The 25873-nt window shown below is 42.3% G+C and overlaps 1 protein-coding gene across 1 annotated transcript in view; it reads left to right on the top strand.

Annotated features, from left to right (window-relative positions):
* ARHGEF33 (Rho guanine nucleotide exchange factor (GEF) 33) overlaps positions 1–23267 on the top strand; it is a 44719-nt gene extending 21452 nt beyond the window's left edge. The window contains exons 9-16 of the mRNA XM_012653805.1: positions 4293–4425; positions 6198–6281; positions 7417–7500; positions 9558–9706; positions 10726–10890; positions 12376–13189; positions 15832–15971; positions 23138–23267. Coding sequence (XP_012509259.1) covers positions 4293–4425; positions 6198–6281; positions 7417–7500; positions 9558–9706; positions 10726–10890; positions 12376–13189; positions 15832–15971; positions 23138–23267 — 1699 coding nt within the window. The remainder of the gene's footprint in view (positions 1–4292; positions 4426–6197; positions 6282–7416; positions 7501–9557; positions 9707–10725; positions 10891–12375; positions 13190–15831; positions 15972–23137) is intronic.
* The last annotated feature ends 2606 nt before the right edge of the window (positions 23268–25873 follow it).

Raw genomic sequence — 25873 nt, 5'->3', positions numbered from 1 at the left:
TCCTGCTCCTTACTATTCCCCTAAATCTACTTTGTGGCTGCCAACAAATATACCCAGTCACCAAAACACAATGCTCTTTCTATCTAAAGGACTGAGTTTAGGAAATATTTCCTAACAAACCCATAAATGGCTTGACTATTTTCAAGAATTATTTTACTGCAAAACTGAGGTAAGCAAAATAAAAAGCAACAAGAACGGAAAGGGCTATGCGACACAGTTAATGCTGTGACCAATAGAGGCTCCGGACTGGGCTTCACTGTCTCTTTGGCCACCCAGATTCTCACTGGTCTTTTCTTCCCCATCTAGCCCCTTGGTTCTCCCTCCTAGACCCCAATCTGGCTCATCTCATCCTCTCAGCTGCACCTCAGGCCTCTGGAAGGTCTCTATGGCCTCTAGTTGTCTTGCCGTTGCCAAAGACCTGCTCAGTTTACACGAATGAAATCTAAAGGCGAGTCTACCTTTTGGTGAGGCTTTGCTTCCTCATCTAAGGTTCTAAGCTGCCAGCATCTCTTTCAGATCTCTGAAAATTGGGGAGTGGGGGCAAGGATGGGAAAAGAGAAAGAGAGAATTATTTACTCTGAAAGTTAGTAACCAGGCCCTCTGCTAGGCAATAGATTTATGACTTCATGAAATCTTCATCAGAAGCGTGTGAATCCTACCTTGCAAATGAAGACTCTAAGGTCCAGAGAAGTTAAAAGCCACACAGCCAATTAGTGCCAGAATTCAAATGCAGGCCCACGTGACCCTCTACCTTAGGCTCATTGACAAATAGCAATATGTAAAGTTTCTCCAAGAGCCAGAAGCATAAATTTCTGTCTCTTTCTATTTCAAAAGTCAGGCTTCCCTCTTGAACAGCCTATAATTTTTACTTGAGATTGACTAGTCAAGTAGGGATGCTAGATATGCTCTTTGCTCACTGAATAGTCATCCCTTTTTTACTTGCTGTTGCTTCTATTTTTCTAAGACGATCTCTCGTGACCCATCACTGAGGAAGGAGTAGATCTCTCTTCCAAATCCTATGAGATTAAAAAAATTCAAGCTATCATACAGTCCTCAATGAAAGTAAGATAATAGTTCATCATATCCATGATAATGCTACTCATGTTAGTTATTTGCTAAGCTAATCCTCTTTTTTCTTTTCATAGACCAAGCAGAAAAGCTTCAACCCAGTACTCTTTGTTAGTCCTAAATCTGAAGTCTCTGGTTCTGAGTTTGGCAATGTTGCCATTTTTCTGCTCTTGGGTTAGAGTTTCATTATCCTCCTTCATTCACTATATTTCTTCTTTTTTCTAAGCTTTTCTGAAACATCTGTGTGTACATTAAATAGAACAACTGAATAAAATACAAAGCAGAATGAGATTACTCCTTTTCTCTATTGGTATTTTTCTCCACGCAAAGATGAAAATAATGTATTATTTATTTTATATTTTAAATTTATAATATAATTTAAATTTATATTAAATATAAATTTTATGTTTAATTTATCATTTGCCACCTTTCTCATCCCAAACACAAGCCTTCAACACTTTGTACCCCGTTGGAAAGCAACCTAGGATGAAAAAATAACACCCATGACAACTGCGATTTGTCACTCACATCTGAGGTCGCCACATCTTCTCAAACCTACAAAATAGTGAATTGCTCAAGAGCTTCCTTAGCTTGTTTTAAGCCAGCCCTGCCCCTGGCTGAAAGAGCTGGAAGCTGCAGGGGCACGTGCTGCCAGCTGAAGCCTGGGCAGGACTTGTGGGCTATTGTTCATTTGTTGAAGGATCACAGAAGTTGGAGTTCGGGCTTTTTTGGGGGGCTGACTCACCCAGATAGAGCCACAACCTTAGGATCAAACAGGCCTGTCCGAACACTTGAGGAGAGGAGCAGTGATCAGCTCGGCAGGATTACCAGTTAGCCTTCTAAGCTCAACTCCAGCGCCCCATCCACCAAGAACCCAGCAAGCTTCGAGCTACGGATCGCCACCAGGTGGCACATGTTTAATTGTCGATGGGCATCAAACATGATTGTAACCTGCTGCTGACGCTCAGGAGTTATTTCAGCTTAATACTGGACTGGCAAGAGCTAAGTTATTAATTTGAAACTATGACTGGATTTTCCTTGCTTGCTTTCAGTGTATTTCCCTTACCATTTAAGCACTTATTGTTGGGAGTTGAGATAGCTTTGAAGGCTTTAGAAAGAATAAACCACTCATGTTGCCATAATTTCATCCCCTGTGAGGAATAGGAAAAAAGCTAAGTCCTTAATCCTTTTGTCTCCTTGAAAAAGTTGCTTGTTGGAGTCAGATCTGGTGCTACGCAAAGGAGCGAAATAAGTCAAGTGTATTTATACTTCTTGCCTTCTTTCTCCCTCTGCTCTCCGTCTCTTGATTTCGTACTCCTCCTCAAGTTCAAATAATATCCTTGTTAAACTTTTATTAATGTTTAAAGCTTGTTTTCAATGTTTGGTACAGAACCCACTGTAGGTCATTGCTTTTCACTTATGTGCTCCCACAATGCTTGATCAGCCTTTTCCGACCCCGCCCTGAAATCTAAAACAATTACCCCGGTGGACAGTCCGGGAGGATGCTGGTGCCAGCTCTCCAACTCTCCAAGTACCTTGGTCACAGTGTAGTAGAAGGTGGCTTTCTAGAAAGAAGGGGGAAAGAACGAAAGAGAGAGAGAGGAAAGAAGGAAGGAAAGAAAAGAAAGAGAAAGAGAAGCGATAATCCAAGACATATTACACACCGATATGGACACTCGTCGCAAAGTCAGATCTTGCCATGGCACCCTAACATCTTTCAGTGTCACACCAGGAATATTACCCAAAGTCATTTATAGCCTCTGCGTGGGGGAAATCTTTTGCTGCTGCAGCGTCTTGCTCTTTCAGTTGCACTTTCCTCCATCAGGTTTATGGTCTTCTCCCCGTCAGTCTGTCTCCTGGCCACCCCTCCAAATCCCCCTCTGATCTGGACAGAGGTTACTTAGATCTTCTAAGCCCACTGCTCCATCTGCAAGAGTTCGGATCAGGAGGCCTCTCCTCTTGGCTTACGGCTTCGCATACCCGGAGTCTCTGGGCACAGGAGGCAGAGGGAGCGGAAGATGGGAGTGGCAGATTTCCTTGCAGCTTTTTGTAGGGGGCCGTGTACTCTATCCTGGTATTTGTGTGTGTTCTCTGCACTAAAGTCACAGGGGAGATTTTGCTTTGCTTGGAAATGAGTTGAAGAAAACCTCCTCTCAATCTGGTGTCCTTCCTGCTGTTCCAACAAAGGTCTGCTTGTTGACAAAGCGCCCCAATTGCCCCCCAATTTGTTCTCATTAGACCCAGAGGAAATAGTTAAATAAATTCAGCTCTCGGTGACAAGCAGGCCAACTCTTTTATCTTTGTTATACTTGTGTGTTGAAAGCACAAGAGCACCTACCTTCAGTTCCCCTAAATTATGAAGCTAGAGCTCAAATCCTTGCTATAGCCCAGAAAACTCCATTTCTTTCTGTTTATTCCTTCCTCATTCCTATAGGCCTGTGGTCACCTCACTCTCTCCATCCAATTCCCCTTCCTCTTCCTCCCATGACTCTCTTCCCTCTCCACCCCACCCTTCTGTGACTTCTCTCTTCCTCCGTTCGTTTTCTCTGAAAAAATGAGGCGCATTGAGAGCTGGAGGAGAGGGATGGAGGGTGGGAAAGGTGCTCTGTGAAACTCTAGGGAGTAGCAGGCCAGGCCTGGCCAGTAGCCTCCCCAGGAAAGGTTCTGTCTTTGCCCGGGATTCCTCTTAGAAACGGAAGGAAAGGGACAAGAGACACTCTCATAACCCCCAACTCCCTGAGCTTTTAGTTACCAGCTTTAAACAAATTTTCCTACTTACCTAAGTGGCAGTCTCCCACCCAGTAGCTAAGAATGACCAAGTGCCACCTTAGTGCTGTCATCTACAGCACTAATCAGAATACACGATTCTGCACATCAAATGGAAATAACTTTAAAACACTGAAAAAGATATCCCTTAGAATTTCCGCTGTGTGTCACATAAATGAGAGTGTATCAGGTTAGTTTTAAAAGGTCATTCAAATGATGTGCTCTTTTGTAGCTCAGTATATATTTGTATAGGGACCATTGGTAAAGGGGTCTTTGTATAGTCTGAGGAGGTCTACAATGCTGCGAGGTCTACAACGACAAACTTTTAAAAAATCCAAATACAGACGCGTAACAGTGTGCTGGATGGCTGGAAAAATGGCACCTGCTGCACGTATTCACGTAGGTTCTGTTCTTCTCCACACCTGGTTTGTGTGATTCTGTCTCCATTCTGTTTCAAGCCTCTTCCCTGGCTCTTTACGGTACCTTGTCCAGCAGCACCTGGATTTGCTTCATGCACTGCAGGAAAGGGTCCTCAAGTGGCCGCGCCAAGGAGTTCTTGGAGATTTATTCCTTAAATTAACAAATGATGAGGTAAGTTGCTCCCCACCCTGCCCATAAACTTAAATTATATGGATCTGTGTCTCATTTGTCTACTTCTTTTAACAGAGAATCTAGAATCAGTGAATTTCAGAGCTACAGGAACCACTGAGATCTAGTCTAACTTCCTCATTCTCCAGACAGATAATGGAATAAGGTTTGGAGAGATTAAAAAACCTTGCTGAAAACACCCATCTAGCTAGGTAGTCAGAGATCTGTGACTAGAACCCTGTTAGGTCTTCTAGTTATAACTTCCTACTGTACTATAACTGCCTCTATTGAATATGCGTGTGTATGTGTATAGGTATATACATGTGTTTGTATATGTATTTGTATGTATACACACACACTGCACATGTATACATATAAATATATGAGGATTTGTACATATGTATGTATTTCACACTCAATTTTCATTCCTTGGAGATTTTTAAAAATGTGATGGGTGGCCATTGTCTTGAATATTTTTTGTTTTCACTTTTTGGAGAAAGTGTGCTAAGTTTTAAATCTTTATGGTGATCTACAAAGACAATATGATCCAAGCCAGAAGTTGCAAACTCAAATGCCTACAGGGCCAGTGACATAAATGAGTGAAGTGAAAGTAATATGGACTGGCAGAAAGCGTGCTGAGGTGGTACAACATGTGTTGTTCTACAAGGAATAGCTCCTCAGCTTTATTCAGTTATTTTGCAGGAGAAAAGGAGTAGAGTTGCTAGACCTTCTGATATTTTAATAAAAGCTGGACATCTGGAATTTTCTTATTTTTAAAATATTGCATGGGCTAATTAAAATTGGCCTGGCTGCCAGATTTTGCCAGCAATCAGTTTCTGTATACCAATGATTCTCACCTGTAGGTATAAAGTTTACAAATTGTTTACTTGTATAGATTAGAGTGGATGTAATGCCACTTTACTCATTCGTGTTCAGTATGCTTTTTTGAGCTGAGAATTATTATATCTGTGGGAATATAATTTTGGAAGCTGAGAATTATTTTCCTCAGGGGATAGTGTATAGGTGAATAGGCAATTAGTAGAAAGATGCAATTAGCAGAAAGTGTGAGAATCACTGGTCTAGATATATAAGGTAGATTGGGCAAAGTCCCTCATTTGGATGTAGATGATTGAAATGAAAAGGAATTACAAAAAACAAAATATGCACTTTTATTGTTTCACAATTGAAAAATACTTTTTCGATTTATGTGATACCCTGGTTTATTATTTCACTTTCTCTCCTTAAAGCAGGGCTATTGAATTTTGATTCTAAAGCTGTAGGGATGTTTACCTTAAAACCAAAATGATTTTTTTTTAAGGGACAGAGTCTTACTCTCTCGCCCAGGCTGGAATGCAGCAGCACAATCATATCACACTGCGTCCTTGGATTACTGGTCTCAAGTGATCCTACTGCCCTAGCCTCCCGAGTTGTTGGGACTATAGGCGTGTGCCACTACACCCAGCTAATATTTTAAATTTTTTTGTAGAGATGGGATCTTGCCATCTTGCACAGGTTGGTCTCGAACTCTTTGCCTCAAGCAATCCTTCTGCCTTGGCCTCCCAAAGTACTGGATTTACAGGTGTGAGCCACCTTGTCCAGCCCAAAAATATTTTTTAAAAAGATGAATAAAAACTCCGAAAGATATTAAATAAAGGACATATTAAATGAATAAGATAAACTTTGCAAAGTCCTTTTTTTGATATATATTGTTCTATAAAAATATTACCATTCCTGTTTTCAGGTTCTTACCATGCATTTTTGTGTTTGTTTTTAAGAATAATTTCTTGGATTATTATGTTGCCTATCTGAGGGACCTGCCTGAGTGCATCTCATTGGTCCATGTGGTTGTTCTGAAGGAGGTACGTTAACTCTATGTATGTGCTGTCCTTTGTATGCACATGTTATCCTTATGGTGTTGCTCATCCACCCAGTCAATATATATACTCTGAACTTGTGTTCTAGGCTAGGGAATGGCCTGAACAGAACCACTGACACTCCTACCTGGGGTTAAAGGAGCCCACTCAAAGATCACTGCCATTGCATTTGTCCTTGCCCTGCCTTACTGACCCTTTATTCCATTCCACTGGAACCATGGGCAAACTAAATGGGTGTTCTATGCAGAGATCTTCAGGCTGCAGCTTGCGTGCTATGTGTGGTGGTTTTTTTTTCTGGTTCAGAGGGTATGAATCTGAATATGAAAATCAAGTCATCCTTTGTGATTTTATAAGATCATAAGGTGGCTCTAGTCATGTTGCTTTAAGATTGCTACTGCCGTGACATATTAGGTGCTCAATAAGCACATATACATATGTAACAAATTTAGTTATTTTAGGTCAGTTGGAGAAAAGACTATCAGAAGCCCCAAAGCTGAGAGTTAATCAAGTTTCACAAGAGATAAGGGGCTCTATCTTACTAACATTCTACTTCAATGCCCCACCACCCCAACCCAGTATAATGCCTAACACATGTTAGCATTCAGCAAATATCTGGGAAAGAGAAAGGAAGAGAAGGAAAGGAAAAGGATTTGGAGAAAGTCCCACATGTTTTGTGCTGCCTGGCCAATTGGCTAGTTTCTAATTACACTCCCTTCCCCACTCTCATGAGGTTCCAATCCACCCATAGAGTGTATTAGTAAACCATTGTAATGATTACCTGTTGGAGAACCTTAATGAATTCATTCAACTCAAATACAATGTATTGAGTGCCTTCTTCTGTCCAGCACTGTACTAAGATGAGGAGAAGGAGAGGGTACTTTGGAAATCTGGGAGGATTCAAAAGAAGTATATGATATGCTCCTTGCTGGAGAAGAGTTGTCTCCTTGGGCATGTCCCTGAATATGTGGCCTCTCTGATGAGAGATCAATGCTTCATGACAATCTCTGGGAAGAAAATACTTTGGGAGTATACACTTCCTACTCTCATAGGACAGACTCTGGGGTTCTGCTGCCAGAGCTGGAGGGATATTGAAGAGTGACTCCACCTTTCTTTCATGCAGGGCGATGAAGAGATTAAATCTGACATCTATACGCTGTTTTTTCACATAGTCCAGCGCATCCCTGAATATCTGATTCATCTGCAGGTAGGCATGGCTGGGTAAGCCACTGAATTTGTTTTCATGCTAAACTATTGTTTTTGGGCTTCTAGGAATCATTAATATTTCAAAGGCTCAAGAAATCATTAATATTTCTAAGAAGTGTTTACGTGGCTTAGATTGTTGTGGTTACTCCCAACGCCATCATACCCTGTGGGATGAGCTAAAGTTTCTATTTCCAAAAATGTGCTCCTTATGCCTACCTTTGAAGTTCTATCTTTATTTACCAGCAATTTCCAGCTCCACTGATCCAGGATCTTTCTATAACCACTCTTGCTAGATCCTGAGCACCTTACTCAGTCCCTTTCTCTTTGGTTCTACAGCCATCTAAACGCCGCCCCCCTGGCATCTAAATATCTATCTAACCTGCCCACTTAACTGTTATCCTGACTGCTTTCTTTTGGCTGGGGTCCAAGGTTCTACCATATATAATGCTTATGCTTTCTGTCACAGAAGAGGCATGAAGGAGCTGATGAGCTGACTTTTTCACACCCTTTTCTCACAGGGCTCGTAGCGTCTTGGAGGAAGTAGAGTTGAAGGAGAGACTCACCAACCCCCACCAGCCCCTCTTCTTCCCGCCACCCACCTGTTCTGGTTTAATTGCTGACTGATCTTCTTAAGTAATTCAGTGAAAGCATCTTAAGTAATTCAGTGAAAGCATCTTAAGTAATTCAGTGAAAGCATCTGGGGATTAATCTCAGGTAGAAGTAGCCCGGTATCAATATTTTTTAAATTTATTTTTTATTGAGGTAAAACATACATATATAATTTACCATCTTTACCATTTTCAATGTACAGTTCAGTGGTTATAAGTACATTTATATATATATATTTTCCCCTTCATCTCCTTCCCACCCAGTATCAATGTTAAAAAGACTTCTAGGCCGGGCATGGTGGCTCACGCCTGTAATCCTAGCACTGGGAGGCCTGCGGATCGCTTGAGGCCAGCCTGAAAGAGTGAGATTCTGTCTCTACTAAAAATAGAAAAATTAGCAGGGAGGCTGAGGCAAGAGGATCACTTGAGTGCAGGAGTTTGAGTTGCAGTGAGCTACAATGACACCACTGCACTTTACCCGGGTGACAGAGCGAGACTCTGTCTAAAAAAAAAAAAAAAGACTTCTGTGTCTTTAGACCATAAAAGCACTTTTCTCACAATAATTATCTTATTTAATCCTTTCAACAATCCCATGAAATAGGATATAATTGTTATCATTTTTATGAGAAAATGGAGGGCCAAAGAAGTTAAGCAATTTGCCCAAGTTAACACACCTAGTAGGTGAAAAAACTAGGATGAAAGCCTGGTCTTGCAAGCAGTAGAATGTGGTAAATAAGCCCTGGTTCTACTGTCTGACTTGAGTTTAATTGAGAACAATTCTATTGTTCACTAAATCGTGACCTAATTATGATCACTTAACTTCTCTGTGCCTTGAATTCCTTATTTGTTAAATGGTGGTAATAATTGTACCTATTTAATTAGGTTGTGGCAAAAACAAAATGAGATAATATATGTAAAGGGCTCAGTGCCTAGGAATAGGAAGTACTCAATGACCATTAGCTTTCCCAAATCCAAGTTGCACGCATGTTCCACTATAGCACAGCAGGCAACGTATAATAATAGCAGGGGCTACCAGGCTTGATCATAAACATCCCCCCTCCCCAGCCTGCCTTGATGTCTGATGTTCTCATCATTAGTCTGACTCATTTGAGTCAAGGCATTGCTTACAGACAGCGATTATTAGAATGCCTCCATTACTTCAGAGATCTAATTAGTAGATTTTTCTAAATTTTCAAGTGAAATTATTTTATGTTCACATCCAACTCAAATAGGAACAATAGTGACTTATTTTCCCTTGGTGTGATGGAGGGACAGAGAGTAGCAAGTTTGATCTTTAGCTTATAATTAGATAGGCTATATGTAATGTTGCTAGTTGTTTTGATTAAATAGCTACCAAACTCTCACAACAGATCAAGGTAAGGTTCAGAAGAGACAAAAACAAATTTTCTTTCTAATTACAAAATGCTGCTTCCTTTTTTCCTCCATCCAGAATGTCCTGAAGTTCACAGAACAGGAACACCCTGACTATTACCTGCTACTGGTGTGTGTTCAGCGCCTCCGGGTGTTTATCTCACACTACACCCTGCTGTTTCAATGCAATGAGGAGTTGCTTATTCAGAAACGGAAAAAGCTCAAGAAGTAAGGTTCTGATGGTGCAGTCTAGAGGGGCTTGATCAAAGGCTTCTGAGAATAGGAATATAGACCAGTCACTGGGTGTTTGTCACAAGTGACCACATTGTGTGTTAAGTGGCTGAAATGCAGTGATGGGAGGTGGAAGGGAAAAGAGAAGAGAAGGGAAGAGAGGTGGCCAGGCTGGCTACAGGAGGAAGACACCTACTACCTGGTGGAAATTACTTTAGAAAAAAAGCACTTTCATCCTACTGCCTGTGTAGACCCCCTCTTATGTTGCTAATCACCTCAAAAATAGTTCAATTTCCCTAAACTTGCGTGGTTCAAAATTATAGTTTAAAGGCCTGAATATGATTGATTGATTCAACAAATCAATTGATTCAACAAATATTTCTTGAGCATCTATCGTGCGTTAGGCACTGTTCTACATACTGAATATACTGAAATGAACAAAACAGCCCGATATCCCTGCCACACAGAGCTTACTTTTTACAGTTGGATGGTGAGCAAATAAAAAGTTAGATCGTGGTATGTGATATGGATAAAAATAAAGCAAGTTAGGGAGGGGAATTTTGAATAGTTTTCACCCTACGAAGAAACAAGAAGGGTTGACTAAGGGGAATCTGGGTTTCAGAGGGATCAGAAGCAACCCATAGCAGAGCTTCCTAATGATGTGGATTTACTTCAACCTCATCCCAACTCACATGGAGGAAAACAGAATCATTTCTGTGGGTGCTTCCGACCAAAAAAAGATGCTATCTCCCAAGCCAGGGCTCCTCTAATTAGAAGATATCTCTCCACCGCTCCCTTCCCCCGGGGCTCTTTTCAGCCAGTTAATCGGCTTCCCTACTCCTGCCCAATAACCAGCTTGCACCCTATTATGTAAGCAACTTGGTTTAGAGGGCCCTGGAGATAGACAGCAAGCTTCATCTGAGAGATATCTGTCTATCTTTCTTGGCATAATCTGTGTCTTCAGAGAACCAGTTTCCCACTGTACAACCTGAGAGTTACTACTTTCATTCTGTTAGGTCATCCATGGCAAAGCTGTACAAAGGGCTGGCTTCTCAGTGTGCAAATGCCGGGCAAGATGCTTCCCCCACTGCAGGCCCTGAGGCTGTCCGTGACAGTGGGATCCACTCAGAAGAGATGCTGCAACCATACCCTTCTGCTCCCAGTTCTGGCCCTGCTGTCACGTAAGCACCTGTTGCTGTGGAAAGGTTAATAGCAATGCCCTTGGGTCCCAGCACAGTATGTGTGAGTTAGCAAGCCAGTCTGGATTAGGAGTATTATCTATGGGACTCCTCCTTCCCCACTGCCTCATCAGGCCTGTATGTGCCAGCCAAGCAGATGACCACATGCTTGGACCCCAGAAGAAGGCACTAATGGTAAAGGGCACGCCCAGAGAGTGGGAAGAGGAAGAAAATGGATATTTACTTTGTGGATCACTTCGACTCTTGAGAGTGACAAAATTTTATCTTCTTTGAAGTGCTACAAATAGAGCCAAAAAATTAAATACCTAGAGGTTATCCAGACCAAACAGTATGGCTGTCATTGCACTCTGTGCAGGGAAAATAAAATCCAACCACAATCTTTTTAGTTAAAAGAGAATTGAGTCAGATCAATATTTTGTTTCACTGTTTCTTTTCACATCTGTAAATGTAAGATCTAGTTTCATTTTAAGACCACCAGGGTAAGATACTCAGTGTTAGTGTTTACATTTGCATTCTTTATGGCAGAATTTTTTGCGTTTTTGTGGCAGAATTAAAATATGAATACATATAAATCAGCTGTTCGTTCAAAAAATATGAATACATGAACTAGCAGAATAACCATTTTCAGTCGGTGTCCATTTATATCTGTCTGGCAACTAAGGTCCAGCACAATTGGAAAATCACATCCCATCTGACGGTATGCTATCCTGGTTTGCAACCTATGTAAATTATTTGTTATCCATGATTCCAAAAAACAAAAACCCTCCATGAAATTGGGCATATACAGCGTGGTAGCTTTTACTTTTTAGTAATACTTTGTGGGTGGAAGTTTGAGATGACTTACATAGCATGCTTCATAGCCACATGGTATATTTTTGAAAATTTATTATGAAAATTTCAAATTTACACAGAAGAGTACAGTGAACCCCATTTACCCTCATCCGGAGTCAACAGTTATCAAGATCATGCCACATTTACGTCATCTAAGAATGTATTGTTTTAAAGTGTGAAGATCCACAGGTGGAACAGAAGTTGAGTTTCCATTATTTTAGATGACTCTGCTAGGGCAAGCAAGGGAGAGACGAGTGTTGAAAAGAGGTACTTCGGGACACTGACAGGTGGTGAGGAGGGTCAGAGCTTCCACAGGGGTAGAAGCGAGAGTCTTTGGCCCACCAGCCATCTCTGCGCACTGCTGCCTTGCCTACAAGAACCTCAGACGGATCCTTTCGGGCATCCGCTTTAGGGACCACCATTTCCACTCTCCCACTTGGGCACAGGGGTTCGTGGGAACTGCTCAGTCGAAGTCTGGGGAGCTTGGTAGATTACACACGCAGGCGCCTGGGAGGGGCAGACAGGAGAGGAGCAGCCGGGATGTGTGTGTTGGTCCGGGCCTCACGCTGCTGGGTGAGAGGCCTGCACTACCACACCTTAAGCACACCTCTTTTGTATTCTGTTTCCCCTTTAAAGACACTTGATGCCCCCAGTGAAGAAAAGCCAACAGCAGCAAAGCTTGATGGAGAGCATGCAGCCCGGGAAGCCCAGTGACTGGGAGATCGAGGGCCGGAAGCACGAGAGGCCCGAGAGCCTCCTGGCGCCGGCGCAGTTCTGTGCGGCCGAGCAGGACGTGAAGGCGCTCGCCGGGCCCCTGCAGGCCATCCCGGAGATGGACTTCGAGCCCTCTCCGGCCGAGCCGCTGGGCAATGTGGAGCGCTCCCTGCGCGCCCCGGCCGAGCTCCTGCCCGACGCCCGCGGCTTCGTGCCCGCGGCCTACGAGGAGTTCGAGTATGGCGGCGAGATCTTCGCGCTGCCCGCGCCCTACGACGAGGAGCCCTTCCAGGCCCCAGCCCTCTTCGAGAACTGCTCGCCCGCCTCTTCGGAGTCCAGCCTGGACATCTGCTTCCTACGGCCCGTCAGCTTCGCCATGGAGGCCGAGCGGCCCGAGCACCCGCTGCAGCCACTGCCCAAGAGCGCCACGTCGCCGGCGGGCAGCAGCGGCGCCTACAAGCTGGAGGCGGCGGCGCAGGCGCAGGCGCACGGCAAGGCCAAGCCGCTGAGCCGCTCGCTCAAGGAGTTCCCGCGCGCGCCGCCCGCCGAGGGCGTGGCCCCGCGCCTCTACAGCACGCGCAGCAGCAGCGGCGGCCGCGCGCCGCTCAAGGCCGAGCGCGCCGCGCAGCCCCACGGTCCGGCCGCCGCTGCCGCCGCCGCTCGCGGCGCGCCCCGGACCTTCTTCCCCCAACAGAGGTCCCAAAGCGAAAAACAGACCTATTTGGAAGTAAGGAGGGTAAAGTAAAACCGAACCGAAACCCACAGCGCGGCGGCCGCGGGCCTAGGTCTGCAGGGAGCAGCCCGAGCTCACTTAGCGTGGAGGGGAGTGGGCAGGCCCAGGCCAGGCAGTCGGGGGAGGCGGGGCGCGGCCGACGCGTGGCTCGTGGCCCTTGAAGGCGAGTGCCAGCGCCCGTTCTCCACTACCAGGGCAGCTGGGCATGCCACGGATGTCCATGTGTGAGGGCAAAGAGGTAGCAGAGAAGGCCTCGACCCATTTTTACACCTGCTTCGTCACACACACACTTAAGGAGTTAGGGAGGGGTCCCTTCCTGCTTAGGCTTGTGGCACCTCGAAGTTGGCCTTTTTATAAAATTCTGTATGCAAGTCCTAGGCCTGTTTCTTCTGTTAGGTGCCCCTCCTTTAAATGTTCAGAGTAGTGAACGTGGTACCCCCACGATTCTTATTTGTAGCCAGGGAGGAGACTAGTTGCCCTATCTCAATGTAGACTGCCTAGGAAGTTTGCTTCATTTCTGCTCGCTTTCCTTTTGACTGGAAAAAGGTGTCACATTAATTTGCGAACTCCAGTGGGACAGGGGCATCCCAAATAGTCAAAGAAGCATTGACTCAAAAACATCTTCTTTGGCCTCTATGAATCTTGAGGTATTTTGATGTCTAACCTTGGCGTCTGCAAGCCTTGGGGGCATTCAAAGAGGTGTTTAAACACGGATCCACCAAAGGGCAAACAGTTCCTGAGCAAATACTTAATTCCCTGTGTGCGATTGGAATAAAGGCAGTTTCTGATTAAGCAGAGAGTAACGTGCTAGCTCTGACGTGATAGTTGCAAGAGATAACCCTTCAAAAGTCCTATCCTTAAAGGTGTCAGCTCTTTGCTGTTGAGATATGCAAACCTCCTTCTGTTCCCTCTCTTCCAATGTACTCTGAATGTTCCACCCCTGCCCAGCAGAGGTAGCTAAGGAAGGCATAGTCCTTCGTGTTCTCTTAAGAGTCAAGATTAAGAAGGCAGTATGCTTTAGTGTGAAGAGCACCTGAGGTGTCAGGAGATCTAGGTTCTAGTCCTGGCTCCACTGCCCAACAGTTCTGTGCTTTTGGACACTTCATTTGGCTTCTCTGTGTCTCCAGTTTTCTCATCTACAAAAATAAGACAATATATATACATGTACACTTTACCTACCTCAGAGGGTTGTTGTGAGGATCAGGCCAAATAAGATAATGTTCGTGAAATATGTTTTACTTTACAGTACAAATGTGCGATATCATCGATAGATTTAGTCACTAAGTAATTTCTTAAAAGCCCACTTCTCAAAATGTGGACCTTGGGCTAGTAGCGAATGCATTACCTGGGAACTTGTTATAAATGCAGAATTTGTACTCCAGACCTACTGAATCAGAATTTAGGAAGATTCCCAGGTGACTCATACAAACATTATGTGCATGGGGGCAGAAGCATGCCTTAAGCCACTGGTTTTCAAACCTAAGTGTGCAGAAGGAGTGAGTACCTAGGCCTAACTCCAGAGACTCTGATTCAGAAAATCGGGGCTGGGGCTCAGGAATCTACATTTTAAATAGAGGCCTCAGCTGGTCCTGTAAACCCAGAACCCCACTTTGGGAAATACTGCACTAAGCCATCAGGATGTTGTTGATCTTTATGGTTTAATTATCAATCTTGGTAGAATCTCGGAGAATTTCTAGATCTGCTACTACAACCCAAGTTAAGTTCTCAAAGTCAAACCCATATGTTTCCTGAAAAAAATTCATCCTCATGCTTCTCTATCAGGAGGCAGTCACCCTTCTCATTCATGAAACTTTCATGGCATCATTGGTATGGTTTTTGCTTTGACTTCTTGGCTTCTTTTAAGGTTATTCAAAATTAAGCAGCTATTTTTAGGTTTTAAATTACAGTTACCTCAGGTACATATTTTGTTTGTATAGAATGTAAATATATATATGCATATCTAGCTTGTATGCATATAAATTATATACACATCTACTATTTAGCACATCTCACATTTAAAAAGAAACTAAAGAGTTCACAAAAGATACAGCCTTATTTTTAGTTCATTTTACTTTATATTCCAAATAGCATGGGTAAAAAATTGTAAAAGTTGTATTAAAGGCATATTTGCAGGTTGGAAATATTAGTTAACATTTACTTCTAAGCAGGTCTGACCTCTCAAAAACTCCTCTCTTTTCTTTCTAAAATGGAGAGTTAGGAACACGAGTTTAAAACTAGTATTACAATTAAGGAACTTTCTTATTTTCTAGAAAGAGAAACACTCAGAGATTGGAGGGAATTACTACTGGTTTTCTAGCAAGACAGTGTTGGTGGCCAAAATAAGAATTTAATTTCTATACTTTTAAAACATTAGCTAAATTTTTTTATTTCCGTATTTTTAATTAGTTATATCATATTCTACTCTAGACTATTTGATGCATAGAAAATATGCTCAGTAGAGAATTACCCTCTTCCCACCTCCCGATTTTTTCATTAGCGTAGGTTTGTTTTAGTTGGGATATAGTGCCTATTGGTAGTCTTTTAGGGTGGGAGAGGAAAGTGACAAGGCAAAAAAATTGTCCCACAGTCAGGATAGATAATAACTTTGGAAAAGAGTTTAAAAAATCCTTCTTTTGTGTTTTCAGGAGATGCATTTAGAAGACACCACCAGATTTTGTCCAAAGGAAGAACGAGAAAGTGAACAGACATCTTTCAGCGATCAAAATCCCAGGCAAGACCAGAAAGGGGGCTTTCGCAGCTCCTTCCGCAAGCTCTTTAAAAAGAAGTGAGTAGCCCTTAGACAAGACAGCATTGTAACTCATTTCCCTTTGGGCTAAGTCTTGAGGTTTTAACAGTAATAAGTATCAAGTAGCCTGGTCTCACACAACTGCTTCAAGTTCAGTGCTTGCTCCCAGTAGCCACGATTCCTGCGGGGTGAAGATATTTCTCACTGGTGTCTCCCAAAGTAGAAGCAAACTCAGCCTTCTCCCCTGCTTCTTCGGTCTTTAATCCCTCCTTCCTTTTTCCAAAGATCATGTGTCCTGAGAGGAGTAAGTAGAGGAGGTTCCCTGGGACACAAGCTGGTGACAATCAAAGCCCTTTTAGACTGGGAGGAGTGGGATCCACTATTGTAATTGGGTGTAATGGGTGCTCCTTCAGAATCTCCCACCTGTGGAAAGTTTTCTAAGGGCATCTCAGCACTTCTGCCTTTAGGGACCTATCATTATCTTGGGTGCTAGTTTATGTTTATTGGGACCTCTGCTAGGGTTTTTCCTGAGTAAATGGATTTGGCTTGGGCCCTAGTTAAGAGTCACTTTAATGGAGTTTCCATATTCTATAGGAGGCAAAACCAAGGCATTTTCTTTCTGTGGTCCTTCTGAGAGTCTAGGTCATTGTTGTCATATGAAACATTACCCACCAGGAATTTTGGCCAGCACTGTTTTCCAGTCTGGGAGTCAGTGGCCAAACCCCAAAGTAAAATGTCAGGAAGAGAGAAGAAGTGAGCATTAATGTTTGACCTTAGAGGGATTCACCAGTTTAGCCATTGCCTGCCTGAGAGATGCTGTTTCTGTGTCCACTGGTCCTTAGGCCTACCTTCCTCCCCCTTAGAGAGATTTTCATTGCTGCTTAGTTTCTTTTGGTAGAGGAGGTTCTTGCAGTGAGTTTTAAACAGCAAGTCTTCATATTTTAGTGAGCGGAAAAGATAAAGGCATTATTGCTGCCTTCGGAGAGTTGCTAGTGAGTGAGGGAACACAGGGAAATCACTTTCTCCTTGAAGGTAGGGGTTACTGGCTGATTTAGATAATGGTTTTGATGGAAGAATTGGGGTTAGGCCTGGAGCAGGACTTTCTTTTTATGGTTTGTCTAATTCTCCTCCCATGGGGAGGGTGGTACTGGGATGAGAGGGTCTCTTATTGTTGGCGTCTGCCTGTTGTTACTGGACAAGGGGGAAGAGGAGGGAAGAGTACCAGTTCTGTACTTAGTCACAGCCCTTCTTCAGTGCCCTGCAGTTTTGCTAAGGCAACCCAGTGCACGCGTGCATGACTGTTGCTGGATCCCCAAACCACCTTTATTCAGGGATTCAGGAGTTAAGAATTATATAACCTCTCTATAGGATCACAGACTTAGATTTTTCTTGGCCCAATGCCTGCCTCTGTCAAGTTTGACATGGGTGGGAGGACCTGGAAGCAGACAAGTCTCCAGCCTTGACATTTAGGCTCCTAGTTCCTTCTAAGGACTCCAGACTCCTAAGGGGACTGCTTGAGCCCTTTTCTTTTTCTTTCTTTCATTCTTTTTTTTTTTTAAACTACAATATTCCGAAAACAAAACACCACTTTTTGCCCACTACCATTTATATTGACTGGGTGCTGTCAGTTGGAAAACAATGAGCAATAGATCCAGGAAAATGCTCCGCCAGTGGCATGAAGCAGAGGGAGTAGATTTATTTGTCCTTTGTGGATCCAGAGGGCAGAACTAGGGGCAATAGATAAGAGGAAGAATATGCTAGAAATGTAGCTGCCTGGAACTGGAGTTGGCTCCCTCATGAGGGAGTGGGTTCTCTTAAGTTGAAGCTAGATGACTCTGGTCAGGGATAGTACTCCCTGCACTGGGTGGGAGATGGCTTAAGAAATCACCAGAAGCCTTTCTAGTGTGGAGATTTGCTTTATCTATAGTTTCACTTTGTTGTAGCTCAATTCGAGTAATCACGTATTTTTATCACCTGAAATAAGAAATTAGTATAGCCTTGGAACCTATAATTTTAAAGACCCACTATGTAGAGGACTAGGTTTTATCTTTCTGTATCCCCCCACACGCCGTGGTTTAAGGTAGAGGACTTGCTGTGGGATTTCCAAATCCATGTTTGTTAATTGCTGTCAGTACTCTTCCAACTTTTTGGGATTCTCCTTAGATGAAGGGCCAATGAATTCCCTTAGTCCTCTTGTCCTTTCTGATAGATCAGTCCCTCCTGCATCAATCATATTGCTGCCACCAATACTGGCACTGTCCTTTTTATTTAAAATCTGAAGTGTTATCTGAGTGGAAGTAAAGGTGGAGCCACACAGATGCCTCTCCCTCTGGCAGGCTTTCCTGGCTTTTTAGATCTGGCTTAGGACAGTCAGCACCATCACGTGCTTAGGGTGCCACAGTGGGCTTTTTGGCACTTTGAGGACTTGGCATGGGATAAAGAAGCAGCCTAAAGTAGCTTCTCCTGAGTATTTTCATCTGAGGACCCTGGAAAGTTTACTCCATTATAACGTAGAGAGGAAGGGTAGGGAGGCCTCAGTGTAGTGCAGGAAGACCAGTGGCTTTTAATTCAGATGAGAACACACCATTCTTCTCATTAATTAAGCATTCTTTCTTGTATGCATGCCCTGTAGAAGACACTTGAATAGGAGTCGTGAGTGACATGATCCCAGCCATTACAGAGGAACTTGCACTCTGAAATTAAGCATGTGAACAATTATAGGAAGGAACCAGAAGAGACATTCAGCCCATTCTCCTCCTGTATGCCAGGAGGTCAGGCTGGCAGCAAGCCCTGTGACTTTAAGATGTGGCTAATCCTAGGTACTGGAACCATTCCAGAGCCTGGCCTCACAGGTCCAAATGGGCCAGTGCCAGAAAAGCCACCTGTGTCATGTCTGGGACTCACTGCCTTCCTCCCCCATAGCCCTCTGGAGGCTCATTCCTGTCTACACTGACACACTTTTTGTTCCATAGGGGCTTGTTTGGCTGGTGGCCCCACACACCCAGAATGCTGCTTCGGGATGAAGCTAGGCATGGAGCCAGATGCAACAGAAAACCTGAGAAAGGGTTCTCTTCCCTCTGAGGCTGGGAGGGCCGAATGCTCATACCCACAAGGATTCAAAAGGGAGAGTCAAGTTGACATCATTAATGCCCACGATATTTGGGGAAAAGGATGACCTTCTGATTGTTTCCATCTCAGGCACATTTGTCCCGGGTGGATACCAAGTCACATGTCCCTGAAAGCTGCCCAGAATTGATCAGAATAAAGGCTACATATCTTAAAGTTTGAAAATGTTAAGTGACTTTAAACATTTTAAATGAGGATTTGTAGAAGCCAGGAACAGACCTAATGTGATAGGCTCATGCTGGACTGAATACCCCCCCTACCTTTGAGCAGGATGGAAGGCAAGCTATCTCATTCCAGAAGGATCTATATGGAGGCTGTCAAAGACTTAAACCTAGATTATTCTGAGGCAAATGCTACTTCATCTTTATATAGAAGTTTTACACTTAAGTTAATGAGTATTCTCGATTGGGGGTATGGCAGTGGGGAAGAGGATTACATAAGATAATTTAGGAGTACGGAATGTAGACGGTACTCTCTCTTTTTAGCCTCAAATTTAGGGGGAGTGGAAGATAAAGAATATGGCTTCCACATGATTAAGTCTACTTCTTCACCCATTCTCTTCCTCTTCAGCACTTTATAACTTACATGCCTCAGAGTGTCTCCATCCCTATCATCACCCTCCCTCCACCAATCATATCAAAAGCTGTTTTCTTCATCCCACAGAGAGAGAGTACTTCTACAGGGCCCCATATACAGTAACTGAAATCAGTGACTCCTCTTCTTTTGGTGTCTTCTTACGTGGTTTTGTAAATGCCCAGCCTTGGCTGTGGAACAGGCCATGTAGTAGAGAGCAGGACTGCTAAAGGATCAATTGATGCTTTTATCCTCACCCTCTTCTCTACCTCCTTAAAGCCCATCTCAAGTCCCTCCCATATTCTTACCCACTTTGTAATCCTTTCTCGTTTTTCATTTCCTATATATCTTTAAAATTGAAGGGAATAGTTGAAGGAATAAACATTTTATATTACTTAACCCTGATTACAAAGTTTCTCAATAAGCCATTTAATTATTAAGTTAAGGGTCTTCAGTGTACTAAGTTCTGTGCAGCACAAAAGAAGTAAAAGAGATAGTTCCTGCCCATTAGGAGCTTACAGTTCAATGTAAGGGTAACCTAGCTGCAAGGTATAGTACTTAGCACATTGTAAGCACTCAACAAATATTGATTAAATGAATGCTTATTGGCTTTCAGTCCTCTTCCAACTTTTTGGGATTCTCCTTAGATGAGGGGCCAATGGATTCCCTTAGTCCTCTTGTCCTTTCTCATAGATCAGTCCCTCCTGCATCAGTCATATTGTTGCCACCAATACTGGCACTGTCCTTTGTATTTAAAATCTGAAGTGTTATCTGAGTGGAAGTAAAGGTGGAGCCACACAGGGCTGTTTATTTGATAACCAAAGCTGACTTGTTTGGCCAACAGGATGGGTGTTCCCCTGCTCCCTTACTTCTTGAGATATATACATATTCCTAAAGCTTTTGAGGATGGTCTTTCCAATGAGAGAACCAGCCCTTTAGTCAGAGGATTCTGATTCCACCCCTCGCCCATCCCCAGCTCCAGACATGCTCTCAAGGTTTATTTGTAGCAAATCTAGACTTGTATGACCTACCCAACTTGCTATTTTCTTTGTCTCTGTCACTTGAGTGGAAGGCAGGTTAGCAACAGGTCTATTGTGTTTTCCTCTTTCTATCAATTGCTTGGATTGACTGTGTGTCAGAATGTCCTGGCAGCCACTGTGGCCTTCCGTAGCGTGGGCCTGCCTGTCCCTGTAGTGTCTGCTCTAATCTGCCCTGCAGTCAGCCAGAATGGCTCTAGGAACTCAACAGCCATTTCTGTTTTATAGAGAAAGGGAATAAAAGCAAACACTCTGGCCCTTTCTCCTAGATTCTGCAGGTTATTTTCTAGTAATTTAGGTATGCATTACTTCAGAGCCACGCCTTCGGAAGAGTCCAGGTGGCCACATACCACGTAAACATTACAAATTATCTTTAAGAGGATCAAATGAGCTTTTAGTCATGGCTACAGTAGAATGCTGGATTTTAAAAAGGATTAGCAAGTTAGCCATTACATAATTAATAGTTAATTAATATCAAGAAATGCAGAGAAAGTTAGATATTGGAGACACAGGGAAGGTACCATTTGTGAGAAGAGCAGTTAAAAAAGAAAAAAATTAAGCTGAGTTTGTGGACTTTGAAAACTAGACAGGGCGATTTTGGCATTTGTTTCAGAAATGGGAACGCAACTGGTGAAGATTTCTGTGGTCCTTGGGGCTGGTGGTGACATCAAAGCTTTCCCATTTCCAGGTAAACACTAAAACAGTTGCATGTTGGAACCATCAAAGTGTGACATGTTGGGTTTTGGAGAGATCAGATGTAGCTAAGAGGGGAAATGTGAGGTAAAGATTTCAAGTTTTTACTAATGACTTTCTGATGAGAAACTGTCACATGGGGGAACAGTTCAGAAGAAACAGCAGCCCAATTCAAGTACTGTTCTCTGCTTCCTGTCCCTAAAACTACAGGCATAGCTAGTCTTACGAATAATAGAAGATATAGGGAAAGAATAGTGGTCAAAATACATCTTCCTATCATTTTGGGGACAATTTTACTAAGCAGGGTGATCTGAACTTGAGGTAGGTGGGAGTTCTGAGAGATGAGAGAAGGCCTAGAGTTTTAGGGTGGGGCACGTGGAGGTTGTTGCAAAGGGAGAGTTCAGGGGGGTTCCTGAAGAGGAAGAGAACCTCACCCCACCCAAATGTCATCTTGTTTGATACGTACCTAGATGTACTGGAGTTGAGAGATAGATTAGTTTTTCCTCTCTGCATTGGGATATAGTGAAAAAGTGCTCCTTACCAAGCAGAAGTAGAAAGCATGGTGGGCAGCTGTGGCTTCATCTGTGATATCAAATATCAGGGTGAAAGGTGAAAATATCTAGTCAGTCATCAGGTTTCCAGATATCAGGATTTTAGTCTTTGTGTGGATCCAACTTCTTTCCTTGAATAATGCAAAGGGATGTTTGAATTCTGCCCAATTAATTCAGTAAATGATAGAGTCATAAATAACTTATCCACGAACAACAATTAGGACTCAATGGTGTACCAGAAGTACAGTGAAAGAACTTAGAGGCCGCTTATCCTTCTTTTGTGGCTAGTGGAAGCATATCTGACTCAGCCTCAGTATATGGAGAACTTGTTCAGTTGTGTAGGAGCTTTGGACAAAGAACTTCATGTCTAACATCACTTTCGTACATCCTGCATGAGGTTTTTTGATATTGGTTCCTATTGTCTGGGCTAGTTTTACCCATTCTAGCTCAGAGTTTAAGCTAGCCAAAGCCCCAGTCTAGCTTATGAGAGGTTATTTCCAGAAAGCCTCCTCCCTCCAGGGACTTCTGAACAAACTGGAAAAGGTGCAGAGCTGGAATGGATTACCCAACTGGCTTAACCAAGATAAAGGAAGAATGCACCCTCGACTGGGGACTCAAATGGACTGATTTGAGTTGTTGACTATCGATCGATTGGCCTTGGTCTCCTTTGTGGTGGTTGAGATTATAGTATCTCCTAAATCTGATTACTGTACTCATTTCTGCATTCTACCAAATGTAGCGTATATGTGTGGTCGGCTTCAATAAATCTTTCATTTAAAAATGAAAACAAGCAAAAGCAAGAGTTTGTAATGTAATGCCAAATTCAGTAAAGGCCCTTGGTAACCTTGGTTGAGAACAATGAATTCCATCCACTTTAGCTTAAAGGCCTTGGTAATTTGTGGAGTTGTTACTTCATTGAATCAAAAATAGGATTTCTTGAATTATCTGAGCTTTTATTCCCCATTATGATGTTATTACACAATATCTTGCACTGACATATACAGTTGTCACAATTGTTCCCATAAAGCATTAGAAAGATATTCTTTTTATGTTGGCTGCAAATCTTAGATACCCATGTCCTGAGTCATGAAATTCAGGGAGTAAAAATTATTCCAGATCTAGGAAGCAACTGTTTTACAAATGCAAAACAATTTGGATAGATAAAATATTTGAAAACAATTAAAACCAAATCAACCTGTACTTTATCTGTGTGCTGAGATTTTAGGTCCAGTGGATCAGAATACAGGGAAAAAACTAATGAGAATCCCTCAATGGATCCTTCACCCACCAAACAAGATTTCTTCAGAAACCGACTTGCTCTTGCAAATGACCTTGACCAAGGAACAGCTGTGTAAAACATACTTAAAGTTGTATTGTCAAGTGGTAAGATGAGGATAAAAAGCTTGTATATATATGTGTAGGAATATATATATATCAATGTATAAATCCCTAAGGAAAACTAATATAAATACTTACATATGAAACTAAATCAACATACAAGACATTGAAGAGATGAAGATTAGTCTATGGTTAAGACCTGGCTTTTTGAATCTCAACACTTGTGAAAAGGGAAGTGAAGACTTTTCACATCATTACAGAAAAATACAATAAATTTGGAGGAAAATAAATGTTTGTAAGAACGAAAACTTACACTTTGAAGTCATTCCCTAAGTATAATATTGAGCATGTTCATATTTAACATGGATGTGAGTTTTATACTTCCTAGGCATTTAGCTTATTAATTCATCCCAGTGTTCTTAGGCCCTAACATACACTATGTTAGGGCCCAACTTTGTCTTGCTCCATATCTTCCAGAAATGCCAAGGCAATATGTAACATCCCTTAAGACAAAGGATTAATTAACAACTGTATTTTACATGTTGCAAATCTGAGTTATGGGGAATTTGTGCTTAAATCATGAAACAGAAAGTTGAAAGGTCAAAAACACATTGATCTCCAAACTTGTAGTTATGGAAATCAGTCAAGGGAACAAGGATTTTGTAGAAACGGGGGGAGGGAGAGGGCAAAGAAACATTTTCCCTTGTGTGGGTTGTGCTGAGGATGGAAACAGTCCAGAGTCCATGTTTTATTGAGTACTCAATATTCAAGATCCACTAGTGACCTTGAGTGTCATGCATATTCATGACCAGACAGACTAGGAAAAAAGCACTGATTTAGCCACATCCTCTTAAAAAGATCTTCCTCAGTCTGGAAAGAAGGTGGCAACAGCATCAATGAATGGCTCACACACAGTGGTTGCTATAAACACCAGGTCAGAATGAAAATTCAGGGATGTGGTACCTGTTTTCCAGAAGTAAGTCCTAAAGAAACTAGAGGAATCAAATTGCAGGGAGGCCTGCCTGGCTCTGGGGTGATAAAATGTGCTCTGTTTCCACATGGATATGTCTAAGATGGTCAGCATCCTTGCAAACATTAGATTCATAATAGAAAAAAATTAGGTTTAAACAATTTGTCTTTATTCACAGGCATTCATCTATAATAAATTAGGGGTATTTTTTCTGTTCATTTAAAATCTTGATATTCAAACTTGACTTCTTCAGAGACTGTTCCTCTGTTAATGCACTTTGATAAAATAGGCAGTTTCACTTCCAAGTGCTCTTGTCTTTGATGACTAATTAGGAACTCATCCATTAGCATTTTGAACAATAGGTGTTCTGAAACACATAAAGCATCACTGCCAAGTTTTTGCAGTTTCCAGTATTTAAGCTAAGATTTTCATTTCCCTGGAATTAATGAATTGATTTGAAATTAGATTTTTCTCTATGATCAGGCCATAGTTTTGGGGCAGTACTTGAAAGCACAATGCCACATTGACTGGACATGAAAAGTGAAATACTGTAGAAGTCACAACCTCTTAAATAAAATGTAAACAACAATAAAATTCCTTTCCCCTTCATATTGTGTATCATAAAAATGATCAGTTACTTGAGAGATTTAAAAAATATCACATACCTCCCAAATTTCATTTTGATAGCATCCTCTGAAAAATCTTGATGCTACAGCTGTAGCACAACTCAATTGAGTTGTATTTTGTGAAACTAGTAATAATTAATGCTGCTACCTACTCTCTGGCTCCCTATCACCTGATATCTGGATTTTTCTGGTAGCTTTCTAACTGCCTCCAAGCACTTTCTGCTCCCACATATCCCACATGTCTCTAACACATCAATATTCCCAAATACTGCTTTGTGTGAAACTCTTCAACTGTTCTTACTTATCTATAGTCAGATTCCAAACTCCTTGACTTGACATTCAAAGTTCTCTTTAGTATGGCTCCAAGTTTTCCTTCTGGCTGCCATGTTGTACTTTGTCGTTCTAGGTGAACTAACTTACCTCAACTAAATTGTCCCAGTAACCCACATACCTCACCCAGGCTTACTCTTGCTTCATGACTTTTCTGTAGTTCCTTCCTCTCTGCTTATCTGGAGACCCAGTTTAAGCCTCTTCATCTTTTTGTGACCATTTGTGGTGTAACTTTTTTACCTTTCGATGTATTTGTCTGATCTTCCCAGCAAGAATGTAAGTCCCTTCAAGGGCAAGAGCTATATCCTATTTTTGTTTATTCCCATCCAACTCTAGAATGATACATAGTAGGTGCTCAATAAATGGTCAATGCTGTAATAGGTGAGAGGGTTACAGAAAATAATTTCTCCTCTTAATTTGACAAAGAGCTTCAGGGTTGTCACTTTACCTTCTTGCATTTCATTTTCTTAAAGAAAAAATATCAATCACAAAGGAAATAAAATATAATTGTCTTCAGAAGCAGTTCGAGGCGCCCCTGCCATTTTCACAGCATCTACAATTAGAAAACACCTCTCCAATTAAAAAAAAAAAAGTTTTCTGTTGTCCTGGCTCATTTCATAATCTTTCTAGATAGTACTGTAAATTGACAGGGGAGATAGGATCTTTAATGGTATATATAAATGATATTTAATATAAT

Source organism: Propithecus coquereli, unplaced genomic scaffold (genome assembly GCF_000956105.1).
Source record: "Propithecus coquereli isolate 6110/MARCELLA unplaced genomic scaffold, Pcoq_1.0 Scaffold43, whole genome shotgun sequence".
NCBI lineage: Eukaryota > Metazoa > Chordata > Mammalia > Primates > Indriidae > Propithecus > Propithecus coquereli.
Note: the sequence above shows the minus strand (reverse complement) of the source record. Positions and strands in the feature narration are given on the sequence as shown.